The 20,497-nt window shown below is 61.8% G+C and overlaps 1 protein-coding gene across 1 annotated transcript; it reads left to right on the forward strand.

Moving 5' to 3' along the window:
* Nucleotides 1-249: 249 nt before the first annotated feature.
* CNN3 (calponin 3) lies at nucleotides 250-20,351 on the forward strand. Its single transcript, XM_037153086.2, has 7 exons — nucleotides 250-465; nucleotides 14,880-15,001; nucleotides 15,128-15,194; nucleotides 15,952-16,089; nucleotides 16,425-16,541; nucleotides 18,004-18,150; nucleotides 19,291-20,351. The coding sequence occupies exons 1-7, from the start codon at nucleotides 409-411 to the stop codon at nucleotides 19,630-19,632; spliced, it is 990 nt and encodes a 329-aa protein (XP_037008981.1). The 5' UTR covers nucleotides 250-408; the 3' UTR covers nucleotides 19,633-20,351.
* The last annotated feature ends 146 nt before the right edge of the window (nucleotides 20,352-20,497 follow it).

Consider the following 20,497-nt stretch of genomic DNA (forward strand, 5'->3'; position numbering starts at 1 on the left):
CGGGCAGCCCTGGGCGCTTCTACCCCGGCCGCAGCCCCGCCCCGCCCCGCTCCGCCCCGCTCGCCCGCCCGGAGGAGGGGCGCTGGCCGCGGCCGCGGTGGCGTGAGCGCGGGCGGGCGGGGGCCGGGCCCGCGGGGACCGAGCGCACCGCCCCTCGCCCGCGAGGCGGGAGCAGGCGGCCCCCCATTGGTCGGGCCGGCCGGCCCAGCCCTCCAGGCCGCGGGCGGAGGCGGGGGCAATGCGTGCGGGACTCCGGGGCGGGCCGCGGGCTCCCCGGGACCCAGTCGGACCGAGCTGCCCAGGGGAGCGAACTCCGAGCGTCTGCGCCGCGGCCACTCCCGGGCCAGGAGCGCGAAGCCCCGTGCGAGACCCCGAGCCGAGCGCAGCCCCTTCGCGCCGCCGACCACCATGACCCACTTCAACAAGGGCCCCTCCTACGGGCTCTCGGCCGAGGTCAAGAACAAGGTGCGCCGGGCTCGGGTGGGGTCCCTGGGGCCGGGCGGCTCCCTGGCGCGCCGGCTTCGCGGAGCGGAGACGTCGGGCGGCGGCAGTGGCCGCTTGCCCCCGTCCGGTCCCCGGCGCCCTCATGGCTTTGTTCCCGCGCCGCGGGCCGGACGGGCGGCGGGCGGGGTCGGGGCCGCTGGAACCGGGCCGAGCAGGCCTGGGGCCCCGGGGGTCGGCCGCGGCTGCAGGACGCGCCTTTCCAGGCGGGAGACACCCCCGCGCGGCCCTCCGCCCTGAAGTGGCGTTGGTCCGCGGCGCCGGGCGCCCGGGGCCCCTGCTGACCCCGCGCCCTCTCGCTCCCCAGCCCCAGGCGAGTGCAGCCGCGAGCACAGTTAGGCGGGTACGTGGCCTGCCGGGGTCCCCATTGTTCCCGCGGAGGGAGACCGCCGAGCGTCCGGCCCCCGACGCCGGGCACCCCCGGAGGGACGGGACCCTCCGGGGACCCTGGAGTTTCCCGGATGTCGGTGCCTGGGGGCGAATTGCTGTCGCTTCGGGAAACCCAGACAAAGCCCGAGCGCGCCGCCCCGGGGTGTTATCTGTGGGGACTGGCGGTTTTTTGAGGAAAACCGAGAAGTTGGTGAACGGAAGGCTGTAACGGTATCAGGGCGGCTCCGTGGGTCGCTTTTGTTCAGGGCCGACTCGCCCAGCGGGATGCCGTTCGCGGCGCCCGGCCTCGGGGCGCGCTCACTTGGGTCGGCCGGCCGCGCAGAGAACGCGTGGAGTTGGTCCCTGGACTCTGGGTCTGGGAAGGACAGGAGAGGCGCCCCCTCCCCAAATCCGCTCCTTCCTTCCTCCCTCCCCGCATTCCAAGTCCGTGACATCAGGGGTTTCTGGGGAGAGCCCAGCCAATCGGCGCGGGACTGCGCACAGAACGCTCATTGTCTCGGTTCTGCCGCTCTGGCCAAAGCGCCACAAAGGAGCGCCGCGGTGCCCCGTCCCCCGTCGCCTCCGGGAGCCGCGGCGCGTCCGGTGGCCGCCGCACCTCGAGGGCCTGGCCCTGGTGCAGCGGGGCCACCCGCGCGCCGGGTGCGCGGTGCGCAATGCCCCCCACAGAGCGAGGGGCGCCCGGCGAACCCCGAGGAGGGCTGCGGACCGCGCACCGCGGTGTAATGCGGTTGTTGAGACCCTGGGCCGCCTTCTGAAGCAAGGGGTACATTTTAGCCTCCCCGCCACCCGCCGTCTCTAAAGGGGAAACGATTGGGACCCTCACTTTCCCCTACACTTGCCCTCCCAGAGAACAGCGTCCCAAACCCCTTCCTAAAGGACAGAAAAGTGAGTGGTTCGCGTGTGGACTGCGAAGCTCACCCCGGAAACCTTGCAGACTAGCGTTCGCTTCCCCAAGTTTGTACCGGGCGCTGGAGACCCTCTCAAGAGGGGCGGGCTTGTGCCCAGCAGCCGGGAACTCCTGGCTGGCAGCAGGCCTGTGTGATCCTTTGGCTCTGTACATGGGGTCCCCGTCACTTGGGCAGGCCCCCGCAAAGGACTGGCTTTTCTCGGGTGTTAATGTCTGTATTAATCTCTTCCTGTTGACTGAGAAAGCAACCTCTTTTCCGACGCGCTGTTGAAGGAAAGGCAGACACCAGGCCTGTTGGCTGAAACTCCTAGTAAAACGTGAGGAGTGTGCAGAAACTTTGGGGAGTTAGTTGTAACTTTAGGTCCGTCCCTTCAAACCCTGTTTTAAACAATCCCTTTCGCTTATACAGTCCTTTCCTGTGTGGGACGGCTTTGACCCCCGCAGCCCCGTGGGCGGGGGGCGGTCACCCGACAGCTTATGCAAACAGGACCCGAAGCCCACAAAGGGCCTGATTGGCTCTAGATGACAGAAGACATTTGGAATGGGAACTCCGACAGGGTGTCGTGGTTTAGTGCAGGCCCCGGGGACGTCCCACGGCAGCTCCTGGGGTGGTCCCCGCCACACCCCTGTTTGTGCCCCCCCCCTTACTCCTGGACGTCATGACTGGGTACAAATTCTGTCTTCTGTGTCCTTGTTTACCGGGCCTTTGAAGGGGACCTTGTGTGAGAACAGGGTCCACAGGACAGGCACCTTCATGTCCATCCTGCCCTTTCTTTATGCATTCCTTAAGGATACGTCACTCATACGCAAGGGCTATTTTTGCTTTTCCTTAAAACGTCACTCCACAGAGGGGTAAAAGCACCAGTCCCCCTGGGCAGGCCAGGTGGGAGGGGTCTTGGCCTCCAGCAGATGCGGTTCTAGTCCCCTCTCTGCCTCTTCTGCTGTGTGATGCTGGGCAAGGGGTTTGCCATCTCTGTTCTGGTTCCTAGTCCGTGACACGGGAGGGTGATAGTTCACCGCTGGGCTCTGCATGGGAGGACTGAGGGCCTTCAGAAGGCACCTCCCGTCGGAACCCCAGCTTTGCAAATGTGCCTTTGGTCGTTTTATTTCCGACCGTCAAAGCAGCCTCTCCGAGCTTCCAGAAAGTCTTTGATCTTAGATACTTTGAATTAGTAGAATTTCAGGGGGAAATAGTCTGTAAACTTAGGATGCTTGCCTGTTAGAAATAGTTATTTTTTTCTTTTACACGTGGGCAGGAAGGTGTCAGCAAACAGCCTACACGGTGGAGCCCTCCGCCTGGCCCGGGGACAGCGTCCCTGGTAGCAGCGAAAGGGTCGGGAACCTGCAGTTCTCACAGGCCCTCCCTGCGAGCAGGGAGGGCGGGGAGGGCAGCGGCCGGCGAGGCCCGGCCTGGGAGTTCCAGGAGGGAGGGACGCTCCCAAATTCCTGAGGTCCGTGAGGCGGATTGTCGGAGGGGAAGGCGGAGGGGGCACCTGCGGGCCTGGTGAGCCGGGAGGAAACCGAGATCCCGAAGGGAGCCCGCCTTTCCGGACACGTGGCCGCGAGCGGGACGGCAGGGCCCGGCGCCCGGGTCAGGCTGGGGCTGCCGAGGAGACACGGCAGATGCTGGGGCCGCTTTCCTGCAGGGCTGGGGGTGTGGGGGGCAGAGGAGGAGGGGCCTTCTGCCCTCCACCGCCGCATGTTTCAGGGAGGAGCAGAAGGGACCGGAAAGCCTGGGGAGACGAACGTGGCAGGCGCGGACCAGGAGCCTGTGCCCCCCGGGCCACACACAGTGAGTGGGGCCCAGCCCTGGTCGCACAGCAGCACCCTCAGCCACTGCAGCCCGTCTTGGGAGACTTATTCCTGAAGGTGCGAGTCACCAGAGAGGAAGTTCTGTAACAGTCCCGCGGCAGTGATTCTGGGGGGCCCCGGGGGCCAGCCGGCTCTGTGCCCTTTGGACCCGCAGTCGCTCTGCAGGGGCCACTGGTCCAAGGGACCCCGGCCTTGGCTGTGAGGGGTCCCCCAGGGCCCGCCCCACTTTGCAAGGGCAGGGGCGCCAGGCTCTGGGTTGGGACACCCAGGCGACTTTGCTGGGGCTTGCGTCTCGCTCCTCAGCTGAGAGCGAGGTTTTGTATTCCAAACTTCTCTGTGGCTTGTCTCTCCCACCGGCGCTGCGGGTCCCTCCCATTCACCCGTGCGTTTCGTCAGGACCGCTTTGTAGACAGGAGCTTCACACTCGGTCGATGCCCCGTAAACATTTGTTGGATTTGATGAACTGATCCATCAGGAATAGATTTTTTCCAGCTCTAGGAACGGGAAATTCACCCTGTTTGAGGAGTTTGGGCTGAAGTGTTCAGGTGTGTGGTGTTTTGGAGGACATGGTGGTTTTTATAGCTTTTCTTCAGTTTTTTTTTTTAATCAGTCAATATGAGATTGCAACTTGTCACTAAGAGCATCCCTTCTTAATTATTGAGGCTCTTTCTTGGGCTCCCGAGTTAGGAACAGTGGCGGTCCCCACTCCCCGAGGCCAAGCCGGTGAAGAAGGCTTGTTCCTCCGGGGGAAGCAGAGGCCCCAAGCTGCCCCCGCCGGATGCCCGGATGCTCCTGCCCTGGGTGCTTCCGACCGCCCCCGGCCCGCAGCTCTGCCTGCTGCCCTTTCTGGACAGTGGGCCCTCCCTGTGTCCTTGCTCTCAGATTTCCTCAATGCCCTTGGCCATGGAGACCTTGCTGGGACTGTCCTCAGCCAGATGGGGGCCCTTTCCCTTCCAGGTGGGGTCGTGAGGGTCCGTGTTTCACTCGGCTGTGTCTCAGGAGCCACCCTTGAAATCGATCTGTGATGTGAAAAAGCAACAGTCGCCGTCACTGGTTTTGGTTTTTCTGCTGTCCCATCCTGCCGGGGAGAGAGAGGGCGAACTTTATCCGCTTCTCCCACGGCTGGGTGGGGGAGGGGCTCGGCCTTAGAGTTGGGGGGCAAGTTTTCTTCCGTCCCAGGTCTTCTGTCCCCACAGACTACGGACCACGGGCCCTGGCCCCCCACAACCCTGGACATGTGGCTGCCAGGAGCTCGGACCCTGGGCTCGCACCTGCCTGTGCTCAGGTTTCTCTTCAGGGTTTACAGAGCCCCAGGTGGGTCAGGCTTGTTTGTGGAGCCTGGAGCTTCTCCGGTTTGGGGGTTGTTGTTACAAAGACCTACACGTGCATCTCACACGTGTTATTCACACGCCCACAGAATCCCACTGGGCTGGAGGGGTCAGTCCATCACCTGCAGGTCCTTGGGGAGAATGTGGCCCGTGGACACCATCTGGGTCGGACCCTCAGTCTTCAGACCCACATTAACCTGCGTCTCACCTGTGAAGCGAGGCTGTGGGAGGGACACACGGGCGCAGGAGCAGCTGGGCCCTCGGCCCCGAGAGGGAGCCGCAGCTCTGGCTCCGCCCTGCTGGATGGTCGGGCCCCCCACGCACTGGGCCGGCTGCACCCAGATCTGCTCGTCTCCAAACGAGGCCTCTGCAGCCAGGACCTCGCGCCCAAGCCAGGTGTCCGACTTCAGTGTCAAGGCTGTGGCCTGTCTCCAGGGTCCCCGTCCGCGACGCCTGCCTGGCGGGCAGCCTCCGTCAGTGACATCCTGGGGTCACTGGGCGGGGACTTCTGTGCACAGTTAAGAGAGGCCTTCATTTCTGGGTGGGACGATGTTTGGCTTTTTGTCCTCGAGATCGATTTCTGTCACACAAGCTGCCCCTTTCATTTCTCGTGTCCGAGGGCTGGCGTCTCTCCCCAGTGGACCGGTAGACTCCTGGGGCCCCGGGCCCCACCCAGGCCGGCTCGAAGCGGGTCTGTGAGAAGACCGGCTAACGCCCAGCTGTCCCGGGGCGGTGGGGTGTCTCCCCTACAGGTTCTGCCCTGGACCCCGGGATGTGAGGGGCCCAGCAGAGCGGGGTGGCCAGGGCACCGGGGATGGGGCTGTGGGGCAGCGGAGGCGCTTTGAGGGCTGTTCTGGGTCACAACCTACGCCCACGCTGGTGGCCGTCCGTACTCCTGTGTCCCCATCATGCTCTCTGGGGACCCTCACTGCTGGGTGGCCAGACAGGGCCGGGCGCCCCCAAACGCAGGCCCGGGGGTCTCGCTCCCTCATCGGCCAGGCCCTGGGCCTGCCCGGGGCTGCAGAGGCCCCACGGACGGACGGACGGAGGGGGCCGCTGCAGTCGGCCTCCCCCTTTTTGTTTTACGTGGAAGGAAGTAGGAGCGAAAATAATCAATACCATGTGTGTTGAGTCTCGTAATTCAAACATGTGATTCTGCTTTGGAGGCAAAAATAGCAGCCGCGACCGTGCTTCCAACCGAGTGTGCAGACCACGCACCGTGGGCCTCACCCTGCGAGCGGGTCCGGCCTGGGCGCCGAGCCGGGGTCCCAGGGCTGCTCCTGAGCCTCCACAGCGGGGCCACGCCCTGTCCCTCTGGGCTGTTGCCGCTGAGGACCTGGCTCTGTCTGCTCGTGTGCCACGCCGATCCCCCCAGCCCCGCCCAGGCCTCGCAGGAGTGCGTGCTCTGCCAGCCAGGCCCCCGTCCCGTCTCCCCTGCTCTCTGGACTTGGCTTTGAAGTGTCCTCTTTCTCCTCGGTGAGAGCTCGAGTGACACCCCTTTCCCGCAGCCCAGCCGTCTTCCAGCACCTTCTAAATCACACCTGTGGCTGGAGGCTGCTTCTGCGGGCCACTGGAAGGGTGGGAGCGTTCAGTCTGAGACATGGTGGCCAGCGTCTTGCTTGTGAACTTGGAGACCGACCTGAGGCCGCGGGCCCCAGGCTGGGGGGGCCGAGCTCCCTGGGGGGTGGGGGGGCTGCAGCTTCCTCGTGGTGTCGGTGGGACACGGCGCGGCCGGTGCCCCTGGCCCACCCATGCGTGTCTGTGAGGTGGGAGGACCTGACGGGAAGGGGTCTAAGCCCCCAACCTGCTGTCCTGATCCCCTCCCTGCGCCGCTGGGACCCGCTGTCCGGGCCGAGTGCCCTGTGCCCTCGGCGGTGTGGTGTGGACAGAGTCCCTTCGGGCCGGGGGTGGGCTCACACCCGGGCCCCAGTGCATCCCTGCCAGGGCCTGGGGACTTGAGGACAGCACATCTACCTCAAGAAGTGTCAGTGTCCTTTGACCCTTGTCCCCACCCACCCACGGAGGCAGCTTTGAACACTGTCCGACCACGTGACTCGGGGAGAAACAGGGTCACGACCGTGGGCATCTCCTTATAAAGTACTTCTGGGTCAAAGTGTGTCACTCGTGACCTAACATTTACGTGTGACAGGTGTGACCAGACAGCTGTCTGAAATCTCAGCCAGCTGAGACCCTCGCCTGCAGTAGCTCTTCCCACCTGGAGAGAGCTCTCGGTGTCGAAACAAAACCGTGCCTGAGCCGCTTGTCCAACGTCAGGTTTCTCGGTTTAGTCCCTTATCACCTAGTCTTGGGTCAGGGACAGCAGGACCCTCCTCTGCCAGCCACCGCGACCACAGGGAGGGTTGGCAGGGACAGGAGGCCAGGGAACGGGCTGGGGGCACCTCTCTCACTAGTTATTTGGTGATAGAAATCGTTTTTAAAATAGAAAGGGTAGGTGGCATCGAAATGAACTCGCACCAGAACGGCTCTGAAGTAGTGTCGATTGGTTTTCCTGATGGGGAGTGTGAAGGGGGGGCCGGTGGTTTTTCGGTTATAATTTGCATCAGTGAAGTCACGCGTCCCTCTGGTCCCCTCTGGTGAGGGGAAGCTCCTGGACCTACCGTGCCCTTGGCAGAACCTGAGCTCCTAAACATGAACTTGAGGCCAGGCGTGCGGGGTGGGTGTTTTTCAAGGGGAAGAGAAGGCTGACGGGGGGGGGGGGCTGTGGGGGTGTGGGTGCCCCCAAAATGGGCTGGGGCAGGAGACAGAGGGGCCGTGGCTCAGACACCTTGTCTGTGGCCAGTGTCCGGTCCCTCCTCCCACGGAGCTGCAGGTGCCCGATGAGGTGGTGGCAGGGACAGGAGACGGCCAGCCTCTGCAGGCCTCACCCCTGCACCTGGGGATGGGAGGGGGGCCAGGAGGGGCTCGTGTGTCCCTGCCGGGCACCTGTCACCAGCCTGCAGAGCCTCATCTCTGGGAGACCTGTGTGGGGCGCTCTCCCCCTCTGGTCTGCGCCCGACTTGCCGTCCAGTCGGGGAAACGTGGGGCCCGTGTGGGAGGCGTGGAGTCCACGTGTGACGTGTGGAGGGTGCGTGCGGCCTCGTCCAGGCTCCTGCTGGCCCAAGCGCTGCAAACAGGGAACATGTGCGGGCTGTTTTCTCAGAAAACCCGCCCACGCGCAGCTGTTTCCCGGCTCTGCTCTGCGCACACCCGGCCCGTTAGTGACCGAACCTTACTCCCGACCTCACCTATTTCCCGCAGCCCCCATTACCACCAAGTGAGCCAAACCCTTTTTGTCCAACGAAGGCCTCGAACAGCCAGTGTCCGGCACCGGATCTGGTGTGTCTCATAAGGTAGCGTGTCACCTTTTAGAAGGGGCAGGGACACCCGTCCTTCCCGGTCACGGACACTGCGCCCTCTCGCGTCCGGGGCACAGTGGGATTATGAGCACGCTCCGGCGTCTGACCACACAGGGGACGCCTGCTCTGGCAGATGGCAGGTCGGAGCCTCGCTTTCCCCAGTTGGTGGAGCAGGGGCGAGGCAACTGCCTGCCATTTCCTAGTTCACCAGCCCCTCTCACGCCCGTGTCACTTGCCACCCTCTCCTCCGTCACCTCAGGAGACCGTTACGATCAAACGCCCGAGGTGAGCAATCGTGTCTTACAAAGAACGGCACACCTGTTCACAGGAGGTGGCGTCCGTTTGTTTCTTTCTTTCCCTGGCTCATGGAGTCCACATTTCTGGTTAGTCCTAGACCTCTGAGCAGGGTTTTGCATATTATCCTAAATAACTCGCTCATTTAAGGGAGAGTCGTTCCAAATCCGGATCTGTGGTTAGCTGTTCCAGTTTCGCTTTCTATGTGTTCACTACGCCCGCCCGGGCCTTCCCAGGTCGGAAGCTACCAGAACAAGACACCGACTTAAACCCGAGCCTCCAGGTGCAGAGCACAGGTGCGGCTGCTTGACGTCGTCGGCACCGGGTGGGGCCGTCCCTCCTGACCGGCCGCGTCTAGGGTTGCTCCGCTGGGCTTGGGGCACCGCGGACAAAAGGGACTTTTATCAGAAGGTGGAACAGGCCCGGGCTCGCGATTCCTCTGAGATCACCGGGTCGGTGGATGAAGGAGACGTGCCGACCAGGGAGACTGTCTCACCCGCCGCACCTTCCTACTTTATCAGGACGTGAAAAACTTGTGGTTGTGTTGAGTACCCACCGGCTCCAGGCGTGGGCTCTCGGGGTGCAGGGACGAATAAAGCCTGCCCTGCCCCCAGGTGCCACAGGCAGGCACTCCAGGTGTGCTTGTGCACCTGCGCCAGGTCCTAGTGGTGGCTGCCTGACTCCCAGGTGCCACACGGGCTCTCGGGTGGACAGTAGAGCCCCCGGGCTTCTGGGTGGGGGTTGGGAGGGGAGGGGCGCCCATCCCTGCGTTCCCGAGCCGTTAAAAATGTGTATGTTTGTCTGGACTCTTCCGGGAACCCAGCTTGTGTGCTGATTCCCTCATTTAAATTCGAGCGTTCAGAACCTGCCTTTCACTGTGTGTTCTGACCTTCGCAGTGGGAAGGTCCGTAACTGGGTCAAGACAATCCACGTTCAGTTGCTCCCGTGTCTCTCCTGCCCTTGGTCGGTTACGCCTCCTGCTTCGGGCCCTGGACCCCCTCCTACGCCACGCTGAGAGCTTTGGTTCTGCAGCATTTGCACGCAGGGCCCGGGGCTTGCCGGTGACTCGACGGCGCCTCTTTGGAAGGAAGCTGCTGCCGCTGCCTCCGCTGGGCCGGCCCTGGACCCGAGCGAAAGGCCCGACTCTGAAACGCCCCTGGGCAGTGCCCGTCCAGCCTGGGCAGGTGTCCGGCCTCGGCAGGTGCGACTTCCCCCAGTGGGTCCCCGCCGTCCGAGCTGGGCGCCAAGGCAGCAGGAGACAGATTCCTGGGAGACGTGACCCAGTGTGTGGTGTGCGTGCAGGTGCCGTCGGACCGAGGGGCCGGGACAGATCGGCGTGGAGGCCGAGACGCTGCTGCTGCCTCGGGCTGAGGAGCGGGGGCCGCAGTTTGGGGAGAGGACAGTTCCCACGGAGATGGGGGGGCAGACGCTCGGTGGTAGATCATGTCTGCTGGGCCGCCTGCCACAGCGGGGCCTGGGTGGACCTTGACCAAAGGAGCCTCGCCAGGCTCCTCCCTGCCTGTCGGGCTAGTTCATGTTCGACTGTAACGCCTCTTCCTGGAGCAGGTTCTCTAGTCTTTTAGGCCGTTAGAGGGAAGATCAAAGGTCTGGGTTTTTTCCCCAGTCTTTTGTTTCTTAGAAATAACCAGCCTGAAGCACTCCATATCCCAGGAGGCGCATTTGGGGGGGAGGCCAGCTCTGCTGGCCCCTCAGCAGTGCTCCCTGTCAGGGATTCAGAGGGTTTGGGCTCCTGTGTGAGTCCCCGGCCCCGTGGTGACCCTGGGGGTGCCCCCGCCCTCGCTGTCCCAAAATGAAAGTGGTTTTCTGCACAGTCCCCACCCCGCCCCCAGGAGGTACAGACCAGTGGTCATCTGAGAAGGAACGCAGAGTGGGGACAGGAGGACATTCTCGTTGGAGGGAGGGGCAGAGACCGCTGTGACCACGAGGCGGGTGGAAGGGACAGGGTGGAGACCGCGGCCGTGGCGAGCCCGTCTGCAGCGAGACTTCTTGCACGCTCAGCACAGACACTGGACCGAACGGCAGCACAGGTGTCCGGGGACCGCCACCTCACCGTGGCCTTGGACGGCAGGCGATGACCTCCGAGAAACGGGGTCAGGGTTAAGTTACCGAGCTGGGTCACACGGTTTGGGGAGTGGGGAGTGTTGGCGTTTGTCTGACTTCAGAGCATGTGACCGCTGCTGGGGCCCAGGCGGGTGGCCGCGTTTCGGGACAGCGACGATGAGGACAAGGAAGGGACAGCGTCTGGCATTTCCCGAGTCCCCGGCCTGCTAGTCTCCTGTTAGTCCCAGCAGCCGCCCTGATTCTTTCTTGGAGGCAAATGTCTTCCCACCTCGTTCTGTCTCTGTCTCTCTGCTTTCGGGTCAGGTCACTCGTCCAGCTGGCCGTGGACACAGGTTCCCGTCGTTACCCGCCCCTGGCAGGGGTCTCGGAGGGAGACCCTCCACCCTTGGTGGGGCCAGCCGCCGGGCCGTGTGCCCCCCACCAGTGGGCTCCCACCTCCTCCGGGCCTCTGTCCGTCAGGAACTGCAGGAGCTTAGCTCTGGGGGGCGGGACTCGGGGGCGGTGGAGGGACCCGTCCTTTTTCACTGTATTGGTGCCTGTCAGTCCCTCCCATATCGTCGGGTTGCTGCCTGCACGACCCACCAAGCTGACCCCAGAGGAGCGGACTTTGCTAGGACGGCCTCCTCGCCCCCGGGGGCCCAGCCCTGCGCCTCCCCCCCCCCAGCCCCGTGCTCTGCCCACTCCAGCCCTGTACTTGTGAGGGACTCCAGAAATCCCGGAGGAAGGTGGGGGACCCCAGGCGGGGCCCTGAGCTTTTCTGGGGACTGAGCAGAAGGCTGAAGCCACCGGACCGGAGCCAGGAGGCGGACAAGAGCCACGGAGGCTGCCAGGGCCGGCTGGGCGGGGGCGGGGCACTGGGTGTGGGGTGCGGGTGGGGCTCAGGGCACCAGCGGTGAGCAGGGAATGGGCGGGGGGCACCGTCCCCCGATCGGGTGCCCTAGGTGCTTCTTCCTTGGCCTTTATTTTGCCTTTTTTTATTAACTAAGTTTATTAGCCTGACATGGGTTAGGGCACTATGCAAGCTTCCAGGTGTCCAGTCGGTGGCACAGTCATCCGTACACTGCCCTGTGGGAGCTCCACACAAGGCCCAGGCTCCTCCTGTCACCGTGTGTGTGGGACCCTTCACCCCCTCCCCCATCACCATCCTGCGTGTCCATGAGTCGGTTGTTCTTCTGGTTTCTGCTCTGTCACGTGTGAGTGCAGTCACCCAGCTCCTGTCCTTCCCCGTCTGGCTTACCTTGTTCCACGTGACAGGATTGTATTTGGCCAGGAGGACGCTGCTGAGTTGTGGGGGGCGGGGGCCCCGGGCAGGCGCACTGTCAAACAGGGGAGTCCGCGGGGGGCTCCCGGCAGGAGGGGTGGGCTGGCCCCGGGAGGGGGGCCTGGGTGTGGGGGACAGGGACACAGGGGACTGCGAGGAAGCAGGCAGGGACTCTGTGAGGAGCTGGGAAGGTCGGGTGTCGCAAGATACTTCCTGAAGCAGGGTGAGGAACGGATCCTACACGCACTTGGAAGAGCGATTTTTAAACAAACAGTGAACCTTCCTTGCAGTGTAAGAAGATGAACTTGAGCTGGCCTTCCTGTTGCAGGGAGGGACACGCCAGCATGGTGTCTGCTGTTCTGAGCTTTGTGGGTGAAACAAAAATACTGGGTGAACTGCACTGGCTGGAGCTTACCTTTTACACCAAATTGCTCTCGGTTCCTTGATCATGAAAGATGTGTGTCTCAGACACTTCAAAGGTGACCTGCGTCCCTGGGGAGTGTGACCCTGGGCTCCGTGTCCCCCAGAACAGAGCACAGCAGGCTGGGGGCCCAGAGGCCATTTGAAATGGATTTTTCCCCAGATGATTTCAGGAGATTTTTTTTCCTTTTAAACTTCTTTTAAAAAAGGACACATGCCTAAACCTTGAATTCTGCTTAGTTACCTGGCTTGGCGGCAGAAAGCTCACTTATTGGGCCAACGTCAGCAGCTTTGGGTGCAAAAGCCCCAGGTGAAGCCCCGCAGCCCTGGGACTGGAAGCCCCCCCACCTCGGGTGGAGCGCTGCCGGTGAGCTGACCGGTCTGTTCCAATTCGCTCACTCCGTGCTGGTGCCCGTGGTCAGCTGTCCGGAGCCCCAGTACCACACGGGGTGGGGGGGGAAGGCCCGAACCCAGGCCCCTGGGCTCCGGCCCCGCTTTCTCTCTCTCTCTGGCATCCGGGCAGGAGTTTCCCAGTCAGCTCTGTAATCACTCGGTGGTTTGGACTTGGCCCTGAATTTTTCGCATGTTGAACAAAGGAAATGGAAATAGGCTCTTATATTTTTGGTTGCATAATCATTGGTGTCACTGGGCCAAGAGTTACCCCCACCTCCCCCAGCCCCCCAAGACGCCCCAGAGCCCCCGATGTAACATTCCCTTCTGCACTGGAAAAACGAGGCAGGGAGCCCGACTGGCTCTGCTGACTGACGGCGTTGTTTACACGGCCGGGGATGGGAAGCCCTCGGCCTTCCTGTTGTGTAGACAGGAAGCGGGTTGAAGGGAGGCCAGTTCACCCAGGGCCGGGAGCAGGACCCAGCGCCCCCCACCTTTCAGTTTTGTCTCCAGTTGACCGCAATGCATCTCGTCCTTGGAAACACAGCAGGAAAACCCGCAGCCTGCTCTCCACGCCTCGTGGGGACGGAACTCTGGCTTCTCTCCTTTGCCTGGTTCCTTCCATCCGCCCCCCCACTCCCATGTACACAGAATTTCTTTTTCCAGCCACTTGTAACAAGACTCCAGTCAGGTATTAAGTCTTTTCCTGCCGAGGCGCTACGTACATATTTCATTTCTGAAGGTGCTGTGTGAGACCGGCACGTTGGGTGTGTGGGGCGCACGCCACCCCCCCCCCCCCGCCACCCGACTGCGTGCGGGAGTCGGTACGTGCAGAGAACAGCAGTGGCGGCCACCTCCTGTGCGGGAGGCCGCCCAGTCCTGGGCAGAAGCTTCCAGCACGCGGACCCAGGCGGGCAGGAAACCAGAGGGGGTGTGTGTTGAGGGACCGGGACCCAGGGGCCAGGAAATCACACACTGGGCTCCCCCCCCCCCCCGACCTCCAGGCGGGAACTCGGGGGTGTCAGCTGTCTTGATGTGAAAATGTAAACTCACTGAATTTCTGTTTTGTGATCTGTGAATAAATGATTTTTCTGTTAGTCCGTCGGGGTGGGGCCATTTCTCTAACTTGGGGGGTGGAAGTGCCTGGGATCTCAGCTCTGGGTCCCGGACACAGTCAGGGCTCCGTGTTCGTCTGGGACCGTGTGACTGGGACTCGAAGGGCCTCTAATCGTGTTTTGGGGCAGCAGACTTTGTGCGTCCTTACCGTCCGCACTGTGACCGAGGCCACACGCTGGCGCTGCCTGGCCCTGGGCATTCGCTGGTCATGTGGGGCTCTCATGGTCACTGGTGCCCACAGGAAGACCCAGGACACGTCCAGCCTCTGTCCTCACCGTGGTCTCCTTAGCAACCGGCAGTCCAGCCAGCTGCTCTCAGGACCCAGGGACAAGGAATCGCCTGAGAACGTGAATGTGTGGCTTTTAACAGTATTCTGTGCGGCTTATTTTTCTAATGGGGTTTCCGGTCGCGCACACAGGGGTCTTTCAGAACCTGTGGCTGTTCTGGCAGGTGAGGCGCCTTCCCCGTACAGAACTCGGTTGGGGAAAAACAGATTTTCTTCGACTTTCGTTAAATGTTCGGGTGACTGGAGGGTGCGGCATGACTCCTGTGAGGAGCGTGCCAGGACACAGCGCGTGACCGGAGCTGGACGTGACCAGCAGCGAGGGGTGTGTGCGTGTCTCCACAAGAGACTCCGCGGCTTTGCAGGCAGCGGGAGCGACGCGTCTGGGCCGGTTACGATGCCGCGTGTCCCAGCCCCACCAGCCTCCTGTTTGCAGTGTGGCGATCAGGGACTGGCCCTCTAGCAGCGCTGTGGCCGGTGCCACAGTGTGACGAGCGCCGAGCCCTCCTCACTGCCTGCCCGCGGAGGGTGGGACTGTCGTCTGGGCGTGTGTTCCCTTCTCAGTCCCCGCGGCCGACCACGGGCTGCTCAGTGTTGGAATAACCCCGACTCACCCAGGAAGCTTCGGGAGGGCGTCCGCTTGGCTGGGACCCTCGGGGCAGGTGGCCGCAGGTCGCACTGTGAGCCAGCGTCCTTGGGACGCTGTGAACATGCTTGGCGTGGGTCTCCCGTGTTGCAGATCGCGTCCAAGTATGACCACCAGGCGGAGGAGGACCTGCGCAGCTGGATCGAGGAGGTGACCGGCATGAGCATCGGCCCCAACTTCCAGCTGGGCCTGCGGGACGGCATCATCCTCTGCGAGTGAGTCCGTGGGGCCCCGACGCCCCGTCCCGGTGTCCGTCCACGTCTTCGTCACGGGGCACTGGCTTGGCGTCCGGCCCTTGTCCCTGTGTGGCCAGTAAGTAGCCGTCCCGCTTTCCCTTCCAGACTCATAAACAAGCTGCAGCCGGGCTCCGTGAGGAAGGTCAACGAGTCCTCCTTAAACTGGCCTCAGGTAACAGCCCGCCCCCCACCTTCTGCCGTTATTCTGGAGACGGGGAAACTCCATCACTGTTTGAAAGTGACGTTTCAGCGGGAGCTGGCTCGTTTTCCTTTTTACCGTGTTGGGGTTTTTTTTGATGCCTCCATAATCACTCAGAACGTGTTCTCTGGTTATCAGCTGTGTAGCCTAGAAGTTTTCTCGTGTTTCGTCTGAGGGAAATGCAACCTAGACCGTAAGGATAAATGAGGGCAAAGCGAGGACTGTTGCATGAGAACTAACGGGGGACCGCACGACTCCGCAGGAAGCTCGGTCTTGGTTCGTGGGCACGTGAGAGCAGGAAAAACCGTGCACAGTGCAGCCATGGGTGTGTGTGTTCACACGTGACCGGATAAGCACCTAGCAACCAGAAGTTTATACTTAAATGAACACGTAACGAATATGACACACTAGTGCATTATGTCCGTTTGCACAAAGGGAAGACCAGCCCCCGATAACTGACACAGGATTCTTACACGCAGGCAAGGCGGATCCTGCCCTGGAGCTAAGAGAACGTTAGTGCTCAGAGAGACCCTGCGTGACCCACTGTGCAGGGCTCCTGCTTCTCTCTCGGTCCCCTTCTCGGACCGCCGCCTGCGCGTGTGTGGTCAGGGGTCCCGGCCGAGCAGCCCTCTGCCCAGCGTCTCATACGCAGCCGTGAGGACCGAGAACGCTGGGTGCCGGGAATGTCCCTGTTTGGCCGTAAACGTCACGTGACTCTTTGCCTTTGCAGCTGGAGAACATCGGCAACTTCATCAAAGCCATCCAGGCCTACGGCATGAAGCCCCACGACATATTCGAAGCCAATGACCTTTTCGAGAATGGAAACATGACCCAGGTCCAGACGACGCTGGTGGCCCTGGCCGGTCTGGTGCGTACAGGCCTTCCCCACATGCCCGCCACACGGGCGATGGGCGGTGGCTTCACTGTGCCCTGGGAGGTCAGGCCAGGCGGCACGGGCCCATCTCTTCCGTAACTGCCACCGTTGGGACAAGGCTGCTGGCACCAGCTGCCCCCATGCAGCAGGGGGACCGCGCATCTCGGGGAACAGCCTCACACACGGGGTCCTCCCCCGGATCGGGTGGTGGCTGACAGAGCCCCCAGCCACGGACGGGATCGGGTCCTTGTTGCTTGTCCTGTGACACTCGGCGGTACAGGTTCTCGGAGGAGTCTCTCCACTCAGCGAGCCTGCGCGTTTCTCTCTAGGCCAAAACCAAGGGCTTCCACACCACCATTGACCTCGGCGTGAAGTACGCGGAGAAGCAGACCCGGCGCTTCGACGAGGGGAAGTTAAAAGCTGGCCAGAGCGTCATTGGTCTGCAGGTAGGTGACGCGGTGTCGCTCAGCCCGTCACTCAGTGGGGTGACTTCTCGGCACGCACAGCATCTATCGTCGGCGAGAGCAGGCAGACCGCAGCACAGGGTCGGGGGTGGCTGTGTGGTTCGCGCAGTTCGTGTCCCCTCACAGCCCAGGAGGTGGTGGCGATGTTCGGACGGAGCCCCCGGTGTGCCGCTGCCTTCCCTTTGTTTCTGCAGGTCACGGTTGCTCACCCCACTTACAAATGAGGCGGTGGTCCAAGGCCTCAATGCCAAAGTCGTCTGTCTAGGGAAGCACCGCACAGCAGCGGCCGGACGCTGTTAGTTTGTTGCTTTAATTCCTGGGAAATGCCCACTCGGGGTTTCTCTCTCCCTTCACATCGTCCCCCTGGAGCGTGTCCCAGAGCCACCTCGGCCAAGTGCCCACCGTGTGGTGGGGGCACGACACCCCCCTCTAGGCGGAGTCTCTGGGAGGTGGGCTCATTTCTGTGCAGAACAAAAGGGTCTCAGTGGCGAGAAACTGGAAACCTGAATTTCCAAGCGGCCGGTTGGGAGATGCACTTGCCTATTTGGGGGGTGGGGGTGGTGTCCCCTGGGTGTGGGGTTACAGACGGACAAACACACACACGGGAGAGCCAGGAGGACCCACACGCGTGCTGATAGCAGGTGCCCGGACGGGCCCACTGCGGTGACAACCCCCCTTCCTTTGCACTCATGTATGTTTTCGGAATCTTTTCCAACAGACTTTTACTTTTAGTATTAAAAGAATTCCCCTTTCATCCCTATTACTAAGGGGAAAAGACCAGGCACAGAACCACAGCCCACAGCAGCAGCCGGGTGCGCCAGCCGGCCGGTCCTGGAGCCCCGTCACCCTCCCTGGGGAGGGAAGCCAGTCCCTGCCCCTCCAAAGGGGCCAGGTTCACGGCCCACATCCGCTGCCTCTTGGGCCAGTGGGCCTGAGAGCTGAAGGAAAAAACGTGCTTCTCTTTTCATGAATGTGGGGGCGATTCTGATGGGGTCTGTGGTGGCCCAGGCTGAGCTGCCCAAGAAGACGCCTGGCGTTTGCTGCCCTATTTAATGCAAAACGTACCTGGAGGAGAAAAGTCTGATGCCCAAGACAGTTCTGTCCCTTTAAGTCCTGGTCGTCTGTACTGGGGGTGGGGGGTCGCAGGGGAAATGAATTTTTCATCATGTGGCCACTTAACAACTTTTGATGTCTGTCTATTCCTTCCTGTGTCCATTTATTTATACGGTTATGATGGCGAGATTTTTATATCCAGGGAATTGTTTGAGAGTCTCCTTTATCACGTGGCACCTTGAACTTGAGGAAAGGACGGGGGAGACTTGGTATCATCGCTGGGCCCCCTCACAGGAAGGGCCCGGTGCGTCTCTTCAGCAAAGCCTTGTCCATGTCGGAAATGCTGTTGCCGTCGGGTGACTGGTGCTGATCTTTTTCTTTAACTTCAAAGATGGGGACCAACAAGTGTGCCAGCCAGGCAGGGATGACCGCCTACGGGACGCGGAGGCACCTCTACGACCCCAAAATGCAAACCGACAAGCCGTTCGACCAGACCACGATCAGCCTGCAGATGGGCACCAACAAGGGGGCCAGCCAGGTGAGCGGAGGGGCGGGCGGCGGGGCGGGCGGCGGGGCCAGCGCGTGCCTGATCGCGGGAGCCAAGGGCAAGGGGCCGAGCTGGGCGTGGTCCCTCAGCAGTCAGTTCCTTCCAGAAGGGGGTTTTGCTGAGAAAGCACAAGAATGAAAGGCCCTTTCTGCAGCCCCGTGCAGCGGGGCTCACGCTCTCGTTGGAGGTCAGAACAGCTGGCCTGGCTTCCTCACCAGAAGAGAAAGGAACGTGACTGTGTTCTGGCTCCAAATCCAAGTCAGTGGCTCATCTTAATGCTGCTGACTTGTGTTTTCAAAGGAGCCCTTCATGAGCTAGTTAGGTCATCAATGACCTAATTTGGGGGAAGTCATCCGAAGGTCTCCTAGGGACCGTTTCGCTAGATTCCTATGACATGTGGGGGGCAGGTTACAGCCCAACAGGGGGCTTCCCCAGGCGAGACCGCCCCTGTCCTGGCTCCTCGCAAGACGGGCAGCTTCCTTGTTCCCAGCAGCCCACAGCACCACACAGGGCCCCACCCACGGGTGAACCTGCCCGCCCAGGGTGGCCTTGAGGACACGCCTTGTCCATGAGCCCCACAGGAGGAGGTGCTTGCTATTCACCCTCAGGGGACGTGTCCTGTGTGGCTGGCGCTCCCGTGTCCCCAGGCCTTTGGGAAACCTCGGGTCCTCGGGCACGACTCCGTGTAACCTTTGCTGAACGTGTGACAGACTTTGATGTCGGTAACTCGGCCCACGTGCGGGGTGGTAGTGGGCACCTTCGCGTATTCACACACAACTCCCGGGGGCGCGGCAGGAAGCTTCGGTTTCACCTTCTTTACATCTGGTCCGCTCCAAAATCCAAAGGAGACGGTACCTTCTCCGCTGTGCCTATGGGAAGCTGCCCGACTCCCGTCTGAGGCACAGAGCAGCTTCACAGCAGAGCTGGGACCGAAGGCCGGCGGCCTGGTTCTGCGGCCGGTGCGTGTAGCTCCGTGAGGGAGAGCTGCACCCTCGGGCTGCCACGGGGTTAGCTGAGCCCGAGGCAGGCTGTGCTCCTGCCCACATTCGGGGTAACTGCATCCCTTACGAAACAGTTGCAAGACCCGGTTTCAGCTGCCACTCTAACGCCTGTGCCCTGCCCTGATTGCAGGCGGGGATGCTGGCGCCCGGCACCAGGAGAGACATCTACGACCAGAAGCTCACCTTGCAGCCCGTGGACAACTCGACCATCTCCCTGCAGATGGGCACCAACAAAGTCGCGTCGCAGAAAGGCATGAGCGTGTACGGGCTCGGGCGCCAAGTGTACGACCCCAAGTACTGCGCCGCCCCCACAGAACCTGTCATTCACAACGGGAGCCAAGGGACAGGCACCAACGGCTCGGAGATCAGCGACAGCGACTACCAGGCCGAGTACCCGGACGAGTACCACGGCGAGTACCCGGACGACTACCCCCGCGAGTACCAGTACGGCGACCAGGGCGTCGACTACTAGTCCCAGGGAAGCCCGGTCCGTAGCCCGCCGTGTCTGTTCATGAGAGCCACGCTAGCCTCGAGTCATTTTATCTTGTCCTCCTCAAACACTATTATGCTTGTTGTACCTGAGATACTGCCTTACACGCACCCCCGTCCCTTCCCACCTCTGCCCTCCATAGTTGCCTTCCTGCACCATAACAGCCGCCCCCCACGGCCTAACCAGTAACTCGCGTGTGAAGTACGGAGGAAAACTGTGAAAGAGGACCTCTCTTGTACAGCCCAGTCTTTTTCACGACAGACCCGTGCAATTTTACAATCTTCTGCTGAACCTGGCATTTCCAAACAATAGAAAGCCCCTCCTTTTTTCTCCCCCCCTCCAGTTTAGTGTCTGGTGTCTACACGGAAGACTAAATTCATGCTTCTAGCTAAAGGCGGCGTCTGCCCGCTAAAGTGAAGACGCGGCATTTTTAGGAATCTACATATCGGTATTTCTACAGTATTGTGCGCTCATTTTTAAATAAAGTCATGACCCGTGTGCACCCGTGCCCCCGTGTGTGCTCATTCTCTCCCGTGAGCTGGCGAGGTCGTCCCCGAGTGGAGCGTCTCGAGCGGGGGCCCTTCCTGTCTGTGCCCATGTGCCGGCATCGCCAAGCCGTATTGCCACTGTATTTATTGCTGCATTTCTCAGCGTAAACGTACCCCATTGTATTTTTTATAAATAAATATTTTTTGAACATCCATGTGAGCCACCAGCTGATTATTTTCAGGAGCACTCCTTCCCGGGCCCCATTTTGGGGCCCGATGATGGCGTTGCCTGACGCAACCCATGCAGCAGTGGGCCCCGCCGGATGGGGGGGCCTGCCCGGGACGCGTCATAGCCACAG

This window comes from Artibeus jamaicensis, unplaced genomic scaffold, assembly GCF_021234435.1.
Source record: "Artibeus jamaicensis isolate MK-2021 breed Jamaican fruit bat unplaced genomic scaffold, CSHL_Jam_final scaffold_1689, whole genome shotgun sequence".
Lineage (NCBI taxonomy): Eukaryota > Metazoa > Chordata > Mammalia > Chiroptera > Phyllostomidae > Artibeus > Artibeus jamaicensis.